Consider the following 19,310-nt stretch of genomic DNA (forward strand, 5'->3'; position numbering starts at 1 on the left):
CACCCGACCTGCGTACCCAAAGATCTGCGGAACTGTAAGTTTGTGTTTGTACGCCGGGGCGGGCATCGGCCACCGCTGCAACGGCCCTACGAGGGGCCGTTTACGGTGATCAGAAACGGGGGTCCACGTTCGTGCTGGACGTTGGGGGGAGAGAGGAGGTTTTCACGGTGGACCGACTCAAACCGGCCCATGTGGACTTGGCGCAACCGGTCGAGTTTCTGGCACCGCGGCGCAGAGGCTGACCTCCCAAACAGGGCCCGGCCCAGACTGTGGACATTGGGGGGGTCTACCGCCGGTTCTGGGGGGGGGTTATGTGGCGACCCAATCACTAGCACACTTGAACCGGCTGACAATTAGCCAGAGCCAGAGACAAAGGGAGATAGCCTCAAGGAGTTTCAGTTACATGCCTCTCGAAGTATCGAGTGGGGGAGACAGGCTTTAAAGCAAGACTGTGTTTTTGAAATAAACTTATTCTATGGTTGCAGTTTATCGACTCCGTGTCGTAATTTCAGCGCTGCGCGTAGCACCCCGCTACATGGCTTCCTTATGAGATGGATTCCATTTTTCTTTCTGCACTTCTAATTGATTTGTATCAGAAAATTTATTTGCAATGCGTTTAAATTTTGATTTTTTTCCTCTTTGGTTCTTTGTATTTTAGTTTTTACTGACACCTTGGGCCATTCAAATTAGGGCAGAAACAAATGTTGATCTGTGGCGACCCAATTACTAGCACACTCGAACTGGCTGACAATTAGCCAGAATGCAGGGACAAAGGAAGAAAGCCTGAGGGGGTTTCAGTAGGGCCTCTCAAGGTATCTGGTGGGAGGAGACAGGCTTTAAAGCAAGACTGTGGAGTTGAAATAAACTTATTCTTTGGCTGCAGTTTATCGACTCCGTGTCGTTATTTCAGCGCTGCGTGTAGCACACCGCTACAGATTGACTTATGGATAAACACGATTAACATTTGATTATTCTGAGGTGTGAGCTGCTTATCTATCGTGTGGCTTTTGAGTACCTTGTATAAGAAAACTGCTTTAGCAATTTAACTAAAGGACAACTGCAGGATGTTTCAGAACTTCATTGTCCTTGAGCCCTTGAATATTTGAGCAGTTGCGGCTTCGGTGTAGGAGAAAGTACAGCAGCGGAAAATAAATCATCTGATTTGAGTGTTGGTTGTAATGTAAATGCTATTCAAGACTTTGGGAAGTACAGAGAGATCTTTTATCATCATTGGAGATGGGAGACTTTGCTCTCAACTCTTAAATAGAATCTGAGCCCCTGATCTCTGCTTAAGCTGGAGTTTATCCAGCTGAAAATATCTCCTTGCTCTTTCCATACCTTCCTTCATTGTTCCCCAAGGGTTGTGTGTTTGTTGCTCTTTTCCGCGAGGCATGTAATCCTGTAACTCTAATATGTTAATATTTGCATCTTGTAGGTCAGCAGTGAGGTGGTAGCAGATGGGCAGGTCCAGGTATCGGAATCTAATCAGGTGGAAACACAACCACCGCAGCAAAACCAGCAACAGCCTCCCAATGCCTGGCAAGTGATAAAGGGTGTTTTATTCAGGTGAGTGCAACATACTCGTATGTTTCTTCCTTTTCTTAAGACCATCATCCCTGCAGGGGCACAAACTGCCAAAAGCAGTTCACCAGAGTCCTCTGTCGTGGGCCGTAGGTTGATTGACCTTGTGGAAGCACCTAGGAATCTGGGGAGAATATAGAAGCACCAATGCCCTTGAATGGAAAATCCTACAGAAAGTATTGGATACAGCCCAGTCCATCAGGGGTAAAACCCTCCTTACCATTGAAAGCATCAACATGGAACACTTTCACAGGAAAGTAGCATCCATCATCAGGGACCCCCACAATCCAGGATATGCTCTCTTTTTGCTGCTGCCATCAGGAAGAGGATACAGCAGCTTCAGGACTCACTCCACCAGTTATTACCCCTCAACCATCAGGCCTTTGAACCAAAGGGGATAACCACTCAACTTCACTTGCCCCATCAGTAAGATGTTCTCACAATCAAGGACTCTTCATCTCATGTACTTGATATTTATTGCTTATTTATTTATTATTATTTATTATTTCTTTTATATTTGAACATTTTTGTTGTATTTTGCACAGTGGTTGAATACTCAAGTTTGTGTGGTCTTTCATTGATTTCTATTATGATTATAATGGATTTATTGGGTATGTCTGCAAGAAAATGATTTGCAGGGTTGTATTTAGTGACGTATATATACTTTGACAATACATTTGCTTGGAGCTTTGAACTTTTCTTGAGTTCTACCATAATCCAGCTGGTTGCAAAAATTGATTCAAAGGATTGAATTGTGTACCTCCCTGTGCAACGTTAAGGACAGTTGATGGTGCTATCAAGTTATAAGGGATTTATTTGCTGAGTTTAAGCTCCTTGTCAGAAGCGAAAACTAAATCAGAACCCGGTTTAATGTCACTGGCAAATGTCATGAAATTTGTTGAAATATGTGTTATAATTAAGTAAGTAGTGCAAGCAATGTCAATAAGGAAGCATTCATGGGTTCTCTGTTCCTTGAGAAACCTGATGGCAGAGGAGAAGAAGTTGTTCCTGAATCATTGTGTGTGTTCCTTCAGGCTCCTGTACCTCTTCCCTATTGGTAGCAACACAGGAGGGGATGTGTAATGGGGGGGGGGGGGGTCCTTAATGACGGATTTGGCCACCTTGAGGCATCACTCCGTGAAGATGTCCTGGATGCTGGGGAGGCTGGTGCCCATGATGGAGCTAAAAACAAATGGAGTTTACATCTTTCTGCAGCTTCTTTCAATCACATGAGGTGTCCTCACCCCATACTAGACAGTGATGCAGCTAGTTAGAACACTGTCCACATTACAGCTGTAGAAATCTGCAAGTGTCTTTGGTGACGCACCAAATCTCAAACTCCTAATGAAGTATGGCCTTCTGTCATGCCTTCTTTGAATTAAATGTTCTAAGGGTACTTTGGAATACTTTACCTATGAATAGCAAAGGAAAGTCATTAACACACAACCTAAAAACAGTGCTAGAAGCAGTTCACATTTGAAGATGAAAATTTAACAATATTCAGGGAGGTAATTCTAAGTGGAGAGCTATTTGTGCATGAGATAGGTTGAACAGCTACTTGTTCTGTAAATCTTTGATTCTGAGCATTTTCTCTATCAGAGGCATACAGAATGGAACAGGCCATTTAGCTCACTAAATCTATGTCAACATTCAAACATCCATTTACAATAAACAGAAGAGATTAAGCAGATGTTAAAAATCCAGCACAACATGCAACATACTGTTGAAACACAGCAAGTCAGGCTGATTCTATGAAAAGACAAAGATTCGTTGTTTTGGGCTGATGCTCTTCATCAGGAAACATCAAACTGTTTATTCCTCTATTCTTCTGACCTGCTGAATTTCTCCAGCATTTTGCATGTGTTTCTCTTTTTACAATATTCCTCTAGAACTATTATTCTAAAGTTCAAAGTAGATTTTATAATCAAAGTTGTACAGCTGCATGAGAAAGTTTGTGAACCCTTTGCAATTGCCTGGTTTTCTGTATTATGCATGAAATGTAGTCTGATCTTCATCTAAGTCACAATACTAGGCAAGCACAGTCTGCCTAAACTAATAACACAAAAAACAATTGTACTTTTCATGTCTTTATTGAACTCATTGTTTAGCAGTCCAGGCTGGAAAATGCATGTGGACCCTTGTATTTCATAACTGTAGAACCTCCTTTCGCTGCAATAACCTCCTCCAAATGTTTCCTGTGGCTACTGATCAAACTTGCAGAACAGCAAGGAGCACTTTTAGACCATTCTTTTATACAAAACTGTTTCAGTGTTTCTGGGATACATTACATGAACAGCCCTCTTCAGGTCATGCCACAGCATCTTATCTGGATTAAGGTCTGGACTTTGACTTGGCCATTCCAAAAGATTAATTTTCATCTTTTTAAACCGTTCAGTCGTTGATTTACGCTTGTGTTTTGGGTCATTGTTGCATTATCCAACTTCTATTAAGCTTCAGGTAACAGACCACTGCCCTGACATTCTCCTGTAAAATGTCTTGATGTTTGAATTCATGGTTTAATGATTGCGAGCTGTCTAGGACCTAGGGCAGCAAAGCAGCCCAAACCGCGATGCTCCTTACACCATGCTTCACTGTTGGAATGAGGTTTTGGTGTGCAGTGCTCTTTTTCCTCCAAACATAGCAGCGTGCATTTGGCCAAAAAGTTCAACTTCTCGCTCATCTGTCCACAAAACATTGTTCCAGAAGTGTTGTGGAATGTCCAGGTGGTCTTTTGCAAACTTGAGACTTGCAACAATGTGTGTTTTTTTTTTAGATCAGTGATTTCCTCCCTTTTGTCCATCCATGAACACCGTTCTTGTTCAGTGTTTTTCTTATGGTGGACACATGAACAGAGACTTTAACAAGTTCTAGAGATTTTCCCAGGTCTCTTGCACCTCCTTCAGCATTGCACATTGTGCTGTTGTTGTGATCTTTGTAGGTTGCCCACTGCTAGGGAGGTATGGTGCACATAAACATCTTTCTTGAGAAGTGCCGGCTCTATCAGTAACCTGTCTTTATGTGTCTTTTATAGGGCTGGGCACCTCTACAATCCAGATCTCCAATCTCAACTCATTGATTGGAACACCTGATTCCAAATAGCTTCACTTTTGTAGAAGGCATTGCCCCAGAGATTCATAGCCACTTTTGAACTGAGACTGGTGTATTCAGTATTGACGAGAAGTACAATTGTTGGTGTACAATTGTTCAGGCAGTTTGTTTATTATTATGACTTAAATGAAGATCAGACTACATTTTATGAGTAATTAATGCTGAAAGCCAGGTTCACAAACTTTTTCTTCCAACTGCATAGGTCACAATGTACAAACCTGAAATTCATTTTCTCATGGGCATACTGAACAAATCTATAGAATAATAACCACAACAGAATCAATGAAAGATCACCCAACTAGGACATTAAACCAAAGTTCAGAAGACAACAATCTGCAAATTCAAAAAGAAGAAATAATAATATAAATAAATAAGCAATAAATCTTGAGAACATATGAGATGAAGAGTCCTTGAAAGCGAGTCCACTGGTTGTGGGGGCATTTCTATGATGAGGCAAGTGAAATCATCCTCTTTAGTTCAAGAGCCTGATGGTTGAGGGATAGTAACTGTACCTCAACCTAGTGCTACAAGTCCAGGGGCTCCTGTATCTTCTTCCTGATGGCAGCAGTGAGAAGAGAGCACGTTCTGGGTGATGGGGGTCCTTGATAAGAATGCTGCTTTTCTATGACAGCGTTTCATGTTGATGTGCTCAATGCTGGGGATGGCTTTACCCTGATGGGCTGATCCAAATGCACTACTTTTTGTAAGATTTTCCGTTCAAGGGCATTGGTGTTAACGTATTCACCTCAGCGTTCTACCAGCTCTCTACACACTAGGGGCTTTTTGGTGTGGCCAATTAATTTACCAAAGGGTCTGAGGGGAATGTATAAGCTGCACACGTAGCGCTGAAGATCACAGGAGCTGTAAGGAAACAGCTCTATAGCTATACCACTGTGCTACCTGTGATTAGTTTCTGGATGTCTAAAGTTCCTTTCAATGATGATTCTCAAGTAAATTCTTTAAATTACCATAATGGTCCATATTCTACCTAGGGTGGTGGGGTGGAGATACATCTTTACCAATGTAGGTGTAAGGCGCTCCTTCTCTCCGCTAGCTTGCAGATCACCCTTGGGCAAGGTGTAGCACCTGCTTAGCCCCCTGATCAGGGTCACGTTAAGCCATGGGAGCAGGTGGTGGATGGTCGTATGAGCAGCTGGTGCATCACAAGTCCCGGTTAATACAAACTCTGACACCAGGTAGACAATCTCTGAAGAGTATCGATAATGGCTAGGGTCACCCATCTTGGTAAAGACACTGCCCAGAAGAAGACAGTGACAAAAGATTTGCCAAGAACTATCATGTTCAAAGAACATGATCGCCCACGTTATCATATGGCCCATGATAATGATGAACCTGCTTCTGAACACCGAAGTTGCTGACTTGATGTTGCTGAGGTTGAGTCTTAAGGGATTGTCTTAGAGGACTGGTGGACAGTTATTTTGAATCATACAAAGCAGTGATTTTCAGTAATTTTCCTGCAGGATTTTTATCATCTGGCTTATAAGCAGTTGGTTCCGTCGAGGGAATGCACCGCCAGAGCAGAGCGATCCAACCGGGACAGTGCGGCAGCCCAGTCGCAATCTTTTCCCCAAAGACACACTTATGGTAAGCAGGCATTTTCTGAAAGTTATGAAAGGAGTTATCGGTTCATTCAACATTCAGTGCAAAAGTCGTAGCTAATAAAATCTGCGGCGTGCTGATCATCTTACCATTGAGTTGGATAGATGCCACTACTAATTAGATTGCACAAGCTGGTTCCCAAGCATTAATAGGCATTTGCTAAACTCTTCACACTAGACACTCAAGCAGTATGCAAAACCAGAGGTTAATATTTGTTTTGAAGCAGTATGCCAGTGTAACATTTTGAAGGAAGTGCTGACGTTGGAGAGGGTTCAAAGGAGATTCAGGAAAATGATTCCGGGATTCAAATGAGGTGCGTTTGATGGCTCTGGGCCTGTACTCACTGGAATTCAAAAGAATGAGGAGGGGATAGAGAGGCATTCTTTTAGAACAGAGATGAGGAAGAATTCCTTTAGTCAGAGAGTGGTGAATCTGTGGAATTCGTTACCACAGGTGGCTATGGAGGCCAAGTCATAGGTGAATATTTAAGGCTGAGGTTGATAGATTCTTGATTAGTCAGGGCATGAAGGGGATACAGGGAAAGGCAGGAGACTGGGACTGAAAGGGAAATGGATCAGCCATGATGAAATGATGCTGCAGACTCAATGGGCTAAATGGCCTAAATCTGCTCCTGTACCTTATGGTATAACCAATCTTTTGTACCATGAATGTAGAAAGAACGATTCACTGTTTCTGTTACAGTTTTGTTTTACCAGTCAGGGTTGTTGGACCTGAGCTGAACTGAACCTGTGGGGACTGGTGGACCACTGTTCATCAGACTTCTACCCTTTGACCCTGCCAAGAGCCAAAGCATAAAGCCCTGACTTCAGCCAGCATAGCTCTCCGGATCATTGAGGCACAAAGCCTCCAAACCATATGATGTGGTCCTTTTGGAGGTTAATCTGATTGCAACACAAAGTTGTGTTGGAGATTTCAATTCATATGGACTCAAAATGCAGAAGGTAGAACCACTTGTATGAAACCTGAATGTTGGAATTACTGAGTTGTTATGAGGGCGAACCAGTCACTGTGTTTGATCGTTGACCTTCGGTCTGTACTGTTGCTTTCCTCTTTTAAACCCCGCTGAGAGGAGGAAATGGAAGTGTTAATTGTAGGAATGAAAAAAGAACTCTGAAATGATTTGCCCGTAATCTTCAACCCAGCATCTTGCAAACATGAAGCTCAAGCTCACACTGGGGAAAAATTAGAAAATCCAAATATACATTCTCACAAGATCACAAGACAAAGGAGCAGAAGTAGGCCATTCAGCCCATCGAGTCTGCTCCGCCACTCCACCATGAGCATTCTGTTAACACTGGTGTCTCAATAGCCTTCATGCAACCTCTTTCAACTCATTCTGGACAGATACTCAGTTTGATACTCATTTCCAGCTTGCTGCGTGTTACACAAGTTAGTTTCTATTTATTTATTGAGATACAGTGCGGAATAGGCCCCAAGGGCGCTTTGAGCCGCGCCACCCAGCGATCCCCTGATTTAACCCTAGCCTAATAACTGGACAAATTACAATGATCAATTAACCTGCAAACAGCTACATCTTTGGACTGTGGAAGGAAACTGGAGCACCTGGAGAAAACCAATGCAGAACGGTAAAAACTGCACCACTGTGCTACCAGTGGTGACCGGCAGTTAAATCTACAGATATTTTTATCAAATATCTAAAAATAGAATAGATAGAGTTGACGTGGATAGGCTTTTTCCATTGAGAGTAGGGGAGATTCAAACAAGAGGACATGAGTTGAGAGTTAGGGGGCAAAAGTTTAAGGGTAACACAAGGGGAAATTTCTTTACTCAGAGAGTGGTAGCTGTGTGGAACGAACTTCCAGTAGAAGTGGTAGAGGCAGGTTCGGTATTGTCATTTAAAGCAAAATTGGGAAGGTATATGGACAGGAAAGGAATGGAGGGTTATGGGCTGAGTGCGGGTCACTGGGATTAGGTGAGAGTAAGCGTTCGGCATGGACTAGAAGGGCTGAGATGGCCTGTTTCCATGCTGTAATTGTTATATGGTTATTTCGGAATAAACTGATTTTTTTTTTTATTCATTGTATTTAATAATCTAAATTATTGTTCTTGACCCTTGCAGGACCTGCGGGTTTATATCTCAGAGAATGAACACTTCGCAGAATTTAATAATAGTGCTCCACTTTTCTGGGAACTTCCGGACCTGGTATATGGAGACTGGACAAGCGGAGAGTCAGGGACAGGATGTTATGAACACTATGGAGAAATAGAAACCACTGAGGTATGAACATTCTGCTTTGCATATTTTGTGATAATCTTAAAAAAAAAATTGACTGGGTTGTACTGAATTTCTTTGCTGTTGTGCTGCTACCGGCTACGTCTAGAGATTGGTCACTTTGCAGTAGATGAAAATTCCATACTGATTTCTGCTTCTGGTAACTCCTCTTCCTCTATTCCCCACTCTGACCATTTACCTGTTCTCACCTGCATATTACCTGTGTCGTCTCCTCCTTTCCCACCCACCTGGCCTCATCTATCACTTTACAACCAGCCTCCTCCTCATCCTCTCCCCCCCTCAGCTTTTCATTTCAGTATCTTCCCCCTTCCTTTTCAGTCCTGAAGCACGGTATCGCCCTGAAATATTGACTATCCATAGTTGCCTGACCTGCTGAGTTCCTCCAGAATTTTGTGTGTGTTTTTGTAAGATGAAAAGCATGTAAGGTTTTAAAACTGAAACTTGAGGTTTTTTTTGTTTCAATTCAGCGTAAAAGGTAAAGCTAGTAACCAGTCTCTCACTTCCCAATCCTTTAAACTCCTTGCTTGGCTGAGGGTAGCAAAGAAAGAACCCATTAACAAATACACCGAGTGGCCACTTTATTAGTTTCCCTCGTACCTAAAAAAAAGTGGTCGCTGAGAGTATGTCCGTGGTCTTCTGCAACTGCTGCCCATCCACTTTGCCGTTGGAAGTGTGCGTTCAGAGATGTTCTTCAGTGCACCACTTTCAAAACTGCATGGTTATTTGAGTTACTGTCAGCTTGAACCAGGCTGGCCATTCCCCTCTGACCTCCCTCATTAGCACGACTCTCTGGATTTTTATTTTGTCTTTCACACCTTTTTCTGCGGACTATAGAGACGGTTGTGCGTGAAAATCACAGGAGACCAGAGATGTTTCTTGGAAACTCAAACCAGCCCTTGTGCTCCAGCAATCAGTCTAAGGTCAAAATCACTTAGAAATGTTTCATCTGAACAACAACAGAACCTCCGGTGTGCTTTTACGCATTGAATTGCTGCCACGTATTGGTTGATTAGATATTTACATGAATGAGCAGGTGTACCAAATAAAATGTCCTCTGAGTGGCCATGCACTGTGATATTCTGTGTACACATACTCATATCTGTTGACCTTGGCCTTGAGTTTGTGTTCCATTTACTTACAAAGCAGCAAGCAAATTTATCAACTAACTAATGACAATTACATTGTTTTAAGTAGTGAGCACATTTATTATAATGCATAGAAATTTACTTCCTTATAATAATGACTAGATCATGCCTAATGGCCTTATAAATTGGAATCAGGTTTAATATCACCGGCAAATATTGTGAGTGTTAAATTTGCAGCAGCAGTACAATGCAAGACATGATAATAGAGAGAATAAAATAAAACTGAATTACAGTAATTTGTGGACACTGCAATTACCTGATTTTTTTGTATTAATTACTCATAAAATGTGGTCTGATGTTTATCTAAGTCACAATAATAGACATACACAATCTGTCTAAACTACTAACACACAAATAGTTGTACTGATTCTTGTCTTTTTCTTTTTAAATCTTTTTATTAATTTTTAAGCAAACTTAAATGAAACATGAATACAGAGTTTGAGAGTACATAGTTAATAGTTTAAATAGACATTCAAATAGATGATAATCAATATATAATAACCTCCCAAACGCATGGTAATTGCGAACCAAAGAAGTAAACCTCCCCCCCACCAAAAAAACTAACCAACACGGGCCATTGCATTATATCAAATATATACAGTAGTGCCAATAACTCTGAACCTCCATCCAAATAATTAAGGATAATAAAAGTGAGGTTTAGGAAAAGACAATTTAACTCTAATGAAAATGTTGAATAAATGGTTTCCAAGTTTCTTCAAATTTAACTGAAGGATCAAAGACAACACTTCTAATTTTTTCTAAGCTCAAACAAGAAATAGTTTGAGAAAACCACTGAAATATAGTTGGAGGATTAATTTCTTTCCAATTCAGTAAAATAGATCTAGCCATTAATGTAACAAATGCAATCATCTGTCGAGATGAGGGGGATAAACGACTATTATCCGCCATTGGTAAACTGAAAATTGCAGTAATAGGATGCGGTTGGAAATTGATATTCAGAACTGTTGAAATAATACTGAAAATATCTTTCCAGTAATTTTGCAAACAAGGGCAAGACCAAAACATATGGGTCAATGAAGCAACACCAGAATGACATCTGTCACAGGTTGGATTAACATAAGAATAAAATCGAGCAAGTTTATCCTTAGACATATGCGCTCTATGTACAACCTTAAATTGTATTAGGGCATGTTTAGCACAAATAGAAGAAGAATTGACTAATTGTAAAATTTTCTCCTACTTCTCAGTGGGTATAAGACAATGAAGTTCTTTTTCCCATTCCTTCTTAATTTTTTCTGATACTTCTGGCTGTATTTTCATGATCATATTATAAATGACAGCTACTAAACCCTTCTGACAAGGATCCAGAGTTAAAATTTTTTCTGTAATGTCTGATGGACGTAGTTTCGGAAAATACATTATTCAAAAAATTTCTAACTTGCAAATATCTAAAACAAATAAGTTTTAGGTAAATTATATTTTTTAGATAGCTGTCAAAGGACATAAAGCTATCATCTAAAAATAGATCACGAAAACATGTTATACCTTTTGTTTTCCATAAAACAAAGGCTTGATCCATAAAAGAGGGCCGAAAAAGAAAGTTAGATGATATAGGGCTTGATAAGGTGAACTTATTCAAACCAAAAAATTTACGAAATTGAAACCAAATTCGCAATGTATGTTTAACTATAGGATTAGTTATTTGTTTATTCAATTTAGATAAAGAAAAAGGAAGTGAAAATCCTAAAATTGAAAACAATGAAAAGTCTTGTACAGATGTACATTCCAAAGTTACCCATTGTGGGCAAGCTGCTATAGTTGATTCTTGTGTCCAAAATATTAAATATCGTATATTAACTGCCCAATAGTAAAATCTCAAGTTTGGCAAAACCAAACCACCCTCCTTCTCAGGCTTTAGATATTTTTTGCTTAGTCTAGGATTTTTATTCTGCCACAGATAGGAAGATATTTTGGAGTCAATAATATCAAAAAAAGATTTAGGAATAAAAATTGGTAATGCTTGAAATAAATATAAGTATTTGGGTAATACCATCATCTTAATAGCATTAATTCGACCAACCAATGACAAAGATAATGGAGACCACCTGGTAACAAGTTGCTTAATTTGGTCAATTAAAGGTAAGAAATTAACTTTAAATAAATCTTTATGTTTTTTGGTAATTTTAATACCCAAATAAGTAAAATAATCTGTGACAACTTTAAATGGTAAATGTTTATAAATTGGAACTTGCATATTTAATGGAAATAATTCGCTCTTATTAAAATTTAATTTGTAACCAGAAAAGTTACTAAACTGAGCAAGCAAGGACAAAATAGCAGGAATAGATCTCTCAGGGTCGGATATGTATAGTAACAAATCATCAGCATATAATGATAACTTATACGTCCCTTCCCCACGAGTAATACCCAAAATATTAGGTGATTTTTGAATGGCTATAGCTAAAGGTTCCAAAACAATGTCAAATAGTAAAGGACTTAAAGGACAGCCTTGCCTTGTACCACGGAATAACTGAAAAAAAGATCTTTGATTATTGGTAAAGACCGAAGCCAAGGGTTTATAGTATATTAATTTAATCTATGATATAAATTTCAAACTAAAAATTAAAATGCTGCAACGTATTAAATAAATATGGCCATTCAACTCTATCAAATGCTTTTTCAGCATCTAAGGAAATGACACATTCTGGTATTTTGGGCGAAGGAGTATAAATAATATTAATTAATTTTCTAATGTTGAAAGATGAGGAGCGGTTTTTAATAAATCCAGTCCGATCTTCAGAAATAATTCGAGGTAATATATTTTCTAATCTAGTGGCCAAAATTTTACTAAAAATCTTAAAGTCCGTATTCAGCAAGGATGTAGGCCGATAGGATGCACATTCAGTGGGGTCTTTATCTTTTTTAAGAATTAAAGAAATAGAGGCTTCGTAAAAAGATTGTGGCAATTTACCTATAGTTAACGCATCTTTAAAAATTTTGCAAAGCCAAGGAGAAAGTATAGAGGAAAAGGATTTAAAAAATTCTACAGTATAACCATCCGGACCAGGAGCTTTACCGGAATTCATTGAAAAAGTAGCCTTTTTTATTTCAGTTTCCGTAATAGGTGCATCTAGGAATACACTATCCTCTGTTGTTAATTTTGGGATATTCAATTTTCTTAAAAATTCATCTATTATAGAAGAATCCTCAACAAATTCTGATTGATATAAAGAATTATAAAAATCTTGAAGGGCTTTATTTATCTCTTTATGGTCGATCGTCAGAGTGCCATCTTGTTTACGAATCCTAGTAATTTGTCGTTTAACCGAAGCAGTTTTTAATTGATTAGCCAATAATTTGCCAGACTTACCTCCATGTACATAAAACTGGGTTCTAGATTTAATTAGCTGATTTTCAATCGAAGAGGATAATAAACTATGCTCCATTTGAAGTTCCACTCTTTCTTTATAAAGTTCTTTGCTGGGGGTCACTGAATAAATCTTATCAATTGCTTTGATTTTATCAACCAATGTTAATATTTTAGAATTAGTTCGTTTCCTAACTCCAGCAGAGTATGAAATAATCTGTCCATGAATAAATGCTTTAAAAGTGTCCCATAAAATTCCGCTAGAGATCTCTGCTGTAGAATTTGTTGAGAAAAACAAATCAATTTGTTGTTTAATAAAATTAAGAAAATCTAAGTCCTGCAATAAAATAGAGTTGAACCTCCAAGATTTAGCAGTAGTTGATGAGTCCATTGTCTTAATAGATAGCTTCAAAGGTGCATGGTCAGAAATGGTAATGGAGTCATATTTCCAATCGATAACATCTGTAAGTAAACGGTGATCAATAAAAAAGTAATCAATTCTTGAATAATTATGATAAACATGAGAAAAGTATGAAAACTCTTTGTCATTGGGGTGTAAAAAATGCCAAATTTCGGAAATTCCAGAATCAATCATAAAGGAATTAATAAGAGAGACCGATTTATTCGGAAGAGCTTGGGTGGACTTAGATCTATCCCTCGAAGGGTTTAAACAACAGTTAAAATCCCCACCTATTATCAGCATGTACTGATTCAAGTTAGGAAAGGATGTCAATAGACACTTAAAAAATTCAGGACAATCAGTGTTTGGAGCATAAACATTAACTAAAGCAACTTTTTGATTAAAAAGTAGACCAGTAACAAGCAAAAATCTACCTTGTGGGTCTGAAATTGTTTCATAGTGTATAAAGGAGGTTGAAGAATCTATAAAAATGGAAACACCTCTTACTTTGGCTTGGGAATTCGAGTGATACTGTTGGCCTTTCCAAAACCTAAAAAAGCGTTGACTATCCACCTTCCTCACATGAGTCTCTTGTACAAAGATAATATTAGCATTCATTCTATGGAATACTTTGAATATTTTTTTCCGTTTGATCGGATTATTTAAACAATTAGTATTCCAAGAAACAAAATTAATAATCTTATCCATATTGCCAATATTTATTACAATTAACACATAAGGTTAAAAAAAAAAGATGAACTCAGGAATCCGGAAGAGGGAAGTAAGTTCAAGGAGGAACGGGAAGTCATGACACTGCAACCATTTTTGTAGTTTCGAATCAGCCCATGAAGTAAAACTAAGCATGAAGCAAGCAAAAAGAAAAGAAAAAAGAAAAATCCCTCTCCCTCCACCCTCAAAACCCCAGGAAAAAAGCCAAAAAGAGGCAAGCAAGTGATCTAATACTAAATTTACCCCCATGTCTCAAGATGGCAACTCAAACAAAAAAAAGTTAAATAAAAGATACAAACCACCCATATTATAAGAAAGGGTTAGTATAACAAAAATCAAAGTATAAAATTAGTATTATATATATAAAACAAAAGGATTAAAAAAATTAAAATGATAAAACCCATAAATGGATAATATTGTATTAGTGTTTTAAAAGAAAGTCCTTAAACTTATTCAGACACATCAAAACGAATGTAACGTTCCAAGCACTAAGGTCTTTTGAGAAGAAGAAACGACATTTTATTTTTCAAATCTTAATATTTAAACGTTAAAAATATAAAAAAGTGTATATGAACTTAAAAGAAAACCCTAATGAATTACTTTCAAAACTAACAGATTAATAATATAAAAAGAACAAACTCAGAATAAACCAAAAACAGACTTTTACCATGTATAAGAAATATGTGTAAGCCATCACGTAAAAAAAATCATCATTTTATAAAAGATCCAAATCTATAAACTAATTATTACATTAGTCAACCCGTAGAAACAATAAAGTGTTATTCTTCAAGGAATCTTTGAGCATCCGCTGGAGATTTGAACAGCCGATAAATTCCATCATTGAGAGTAACTCTCAAATGTGCTGGAAATAACAGCGCTTGCTTGTAGCCTTCCTGATGAATTTCTGACATAACCGATTTAAAAGCCATTCTTGCCCTTAAAACTTCGGGACTATAGTCTTCCAGAATACGGAATTTAAAATCTTGAAAGCTGATCATACCCTTTTTCCGGGCAGCCCGAATCAAATGCTCTTTGGTATGAGGATAATGGATCCAGAACATTACTTGTCGTGGTTTCAAACCTGAATCTGATTGAAAACGAGAAATGCAATGTGCACGGTCGATTATTGGAGGGGTATCCAGTATTTCTGAGCCGAAGACATCCATTAAAAATTTGGAGAAAAATACAGTGAGATCACCGTTCTCAAATTTTTCCGGAATCCCAATTATCCGGAGATTTTGTCTTCGAGAGCGGTTTTCAAGATCAGTGATTTTAGATTTATAACGATCCAGCTGTTGAGAAGTCGAAGCTTGCTGTTGTTGCAAAGTTTCAATTATGCGATCTCTCTGGAGAGCAGCTTCTTCAAGAACTAAAATACTTGCTTGTTGTTTTTGTGAATCCAGTGTAAGTGATTGAAGTTTTGCGTCAAGTGTCTTTAAAATTTCATCGAACGTAGAAAGCTTTGAGGATAATTTATTCTCCAGTTTTTCAAGTCTGTCGTCCATAAGCTTCGCAATTGCTTCTAAAGTTAACGGTTCTTTCGTCTGTTTCGATTCCTTTTTTAGACATTTCAATGAGTTGAAAATGATTCAAACAATTGAAAAAAATTTCATATGATCAATTGGGGGTGTTTGTAGGTTTTTTTAAAAAAAAGTAAAAGGATTGGAGCGAAGCCTAAAACTGCTTCACTCCATAAGCGTCACCTTGAGACTCGATTCTTGTCAGTACTGAGTACGCTGTTTAAACAATCACAGTCTGGGTTCAAAAAATTATGTGAACTTCTGGAGTAATGCCTTCTACAAAAGCTATTTGGAGTCAGGTGTTCCAATCAATGAATGCCGAAGGAGGTGAAAAAGAACCCAAGGGTGACAGCAAAATATATACAGAAATCTCTACAACTTGCTGAAGTCTCTGTTCATGTGTCCGTTATGAACAGAGCTGAGAGCACTAAGCCGAGAGCACGCGGGCAGCGAGAGAATCATCCCTCTTGTGCTTCTTGATCTCGTCACTGGAGATCCAGCGTCACTCAACCTTGCCACTTTGATCTGGTCCATGCCTTCATTAACCAGGTCCGAAACTTGCCTTTATTGGGTCTTGCTCCTCCTTACACAAATCATTGGGTTTGTGTGGGTGTGGCCAAGGTTAATCAGGGTACACATTGATTTGGTGGAGTGTGTACCCTGTACCCCCTTGTACCTTAGGATTAGATTTGAGGGTAGGGCTGGTGGATGTATATGGGGCTGGGAGAAGAAGTTCAGACACCTCAACTTTGACTCTGCCTTGTGTAGCTGGATCCTGGACTTCCAGTCAGATTGCTGCCAGGTGGTAAGAGTGGGCTCCCTCTCCTCCACCCCTCTGACTCTCAATACAGGAGCCCCTCAGGGCTGTGTGTGAAGCCCCCTCCTTTACTCTCTGTATTCCCATGATTGTGTCGCCACCCACAGCTAATTAAATTAACTTAATCTGCTAATTAAATTTGCTGACACCACTACATTGATTGGCCTATCTCAAATAATAATGAGGTGGCCTACAGGGAAGAAGTCATCTCACTGACACAGTCGTGTCAAGAAAACAACCTTTCCCTCAGTGTCGCAAAAAGAAAGGAGCTGATTGTGGATTACAGGAGGAATGGAGATGGGTTACCCCTATTGACATCAATGGATCTGGGGTTGAGAGGGTAAACAGCTTTAAATTCCTCGGCATCCACATCACCGAGTACCTCACGTGGTCTGCACACACCAGCTCCATGGTGAGAAAAGCATAACAGCGCCTCTTTCACCTCAGATGGTTGAAGAAGTTTGGTATGGGCCCCGAAATCCCAAGAACTTTCTACAGGGGTACAATTGAGAGCATCCTGACTGGCTGCATCACTGCCTGGTATGGGAACTGTACCTCCCTTAATCGCAGGACTCTGCAGAGAGTGGTGCGGACAGCTCAGCGCATCTGTAGTTGTGAACTACCCATGATTCAGGACATTTACAAAGACAGGTGTGTAAAAAGGGCCTTTTGGATCATTGGGCACCCGAGTCACCCCAACCACAATCTATTCTAGCTGCTATCACCTGAGTACCGCAGCATAAAGGCCAAGACCAACAGGCTGCAGGACAGCGTCTTCCACCAGGCCATCAGACTGATTAACTTACGCTGATTTGAGTGTATTCTATGTCACATTGGCTGTTCTATTCATTATAAATTACTATGATTGCACATTTAGATGGAAACGTAACAAAAAGATTTTTACTCCTCATGTATGTGAAGGATGTAAGAAATGAAGTCAACTCAATTCAGTGTAAGAAAAACACTGAACAAGGCCATGGACGGGCACCATGGAGGAAACCACTGCCGCCACCACCCAAAAATATCATTGCTTCATGTCTCAGATTTGTAAAGGACCACTTGGATGTTCCAAGCGCTCCTGCAACAATGGAGGGAAAAAGGCACTGCAGAATGTCACCAAAACCTCATCCCAAACGTGAACCATAGTGGAAGGAGCACCATGGTTCGGGGCTGTTTTGCTGCCTCAGGGCCTTGACGTCTTGCAATTGTTGAGCAAACAATTCAAAATGAATTCAAAATTGAATCAAGACATTTTACAGGAGAATTTCAGGACAGCGGTCTGTCATCTGAAGCTTAACAGAAGCTGGGTGTTGCAACAAGGCAATGATCCGAAACACAAGAGTAAATCAACAACAGAATGGTTTAAAAATAGAAAATTCATGTTTTGAATGGCCAAGTCAGAGTCCAGACCTTAAGTCAACTGAGATGCTGTGGTATAAGCTGAAGAGGGCTGTTCGTGCAAGGTATCCCAGAAATATTAATGAACTGAAATAGTTTTGTATGGAGGAATGGTCTAAAATTCTTCTATGCTTTTGTGCAAGTCTGATCAGCATCGAAGGAAACATTATGTGGAGATTATTGCTGCTAAAGGAGGTTCTACCAGTTGTGCAATACAAGAGTTCACATACGGCAAGGAGGAATTTTAGACCTTTCCTCCATACAAAACTATTTTAGTTCATCAATACTTCTGGGATAGCTTGCATGAACAGCCTTGGACTGTGAATTATTAAACAATGTGTTCAATAAAGAGACGAAAAGTACAATTGTTCGTGTGTTATTAGTTTAGGCAGATTGTGTTTGACTATTATTGTGACAGATGAAAATTAGGCCACAATTTATGAGCAATTAATGCAGCAAACCAGGTAATTGCAAAGGTTTCACAAGCTTTTCCTTGGAACTGTGTGTGTGTATAAATAATATAAAATATAGTAGTTAAATGAAATAAGTATCACAAAAAATAGGAAATTAAAAAAAGTAGTGAGGTAGTGTTCATGGGTTCAATGTCCATTCAGAAATCAGATAGCAGAGGGGAAGAAGCTGTGGCTGAATCATTGAGTGTATGCGCCTTCAGGCTTTTATACCTCCTCCCTGATGGATGAGAAGGCATGTCCTTGGTGGTGGGGGCCTTTTTTGAGGTACCACCCCTTGAAGATGTCCTGGATACTACAGAGGCTAGCGCCCGTGATGGAGGTGACTGAGCTTACAACTCCCTGCTGCTTATTTTGATCCTGTGCAGTAGCCCCCACCTCCCCGTACCAGCCAAGTGATGCAGCCATTTAGAGTGCTCTCGTCACAAAACGTCTAGAAAATTGCGAATGTTTTTGGCAACCTACTAAATCTCCTCAAACTCCTAATGAAATATAGCCTCTGTCTTAATAACATAAATTATCACATATAAGAGGACCTAATTCCACTTGCAAATATAAGAGATTCTTTGTCTTTTTCTGATGAGTATCAGCTGAAACAGTCCAAAGCAATTGCTACCTAAAGAATAAGCACAGAAATGATGAAAATTGAGGCATATAAATTGTAACTGTCTCAGTGATATACAAGACCTAAGCAAATGTTATTATCAGCGGACATATTCCAAGACATTGGGTGTATTTAAGGCAGAGATAAGTTCTTGATTAGCCAGGGCATCAAAGGCAGGGGAGTGGGAATGACTGGAATAATTGGATGGTGGGGCAGACTCGATGGGCCGATTGGCTTACTTTTCCTGTATTTATGGTCTTATATGTGTCACCATATACAAACCTGAGATTCATTTTCTTGTGGGCATACTCAATG

At 39.3% G+C, this 19,310-nt stretch overlaps 1 protein-coding gene across 1 annotated transcript in view; it reads left to right on the forward strand.

Annotated features, from left to right (window-relative positions):
* clptm1 (CLPTM1 regulator of GABA type A receptor forward trafficking) overlaps window positions 1-19,310 on the forward strand; it is a 73,785-nt gene that overhangs the window by 18,186 nt on the left and 36,289 nt on the right. The window contains exons 2-4 of the mRNA XM_073029324.1: window positions 1,436-1,566; window positions 6,171-6,294; window positions 8,411-8,569. Of these exons, the coding sequence (XP_072885425.1) occupies window positions 1,436-1,566; window positions 6,171-6,294; window positions 8,411-8,569 (414 nt within the window). The remainder of the gene's footprint in view (window positions 1-1,435; window positions 1,567-6,170; window positions 6,295-8,410; window positions 8,570-19,310) is intronic.

This window comes from Hemitrygon akajei, chromosome 25 (assembly GCF_048418815.1).
Source record: "Hemitrygon akajei chromosome 25, sHemAka1.3, whole genome shotgun sequence".
In the NCBI taxonomy this organism is placed as follows: domain Eukaryota; kingdom Metazoa; phylum Chordata; class Chondrichthyes; order Myliobatiformes; family Dasyatidae; genus Hemitrygon; species Hemitrygon akajei.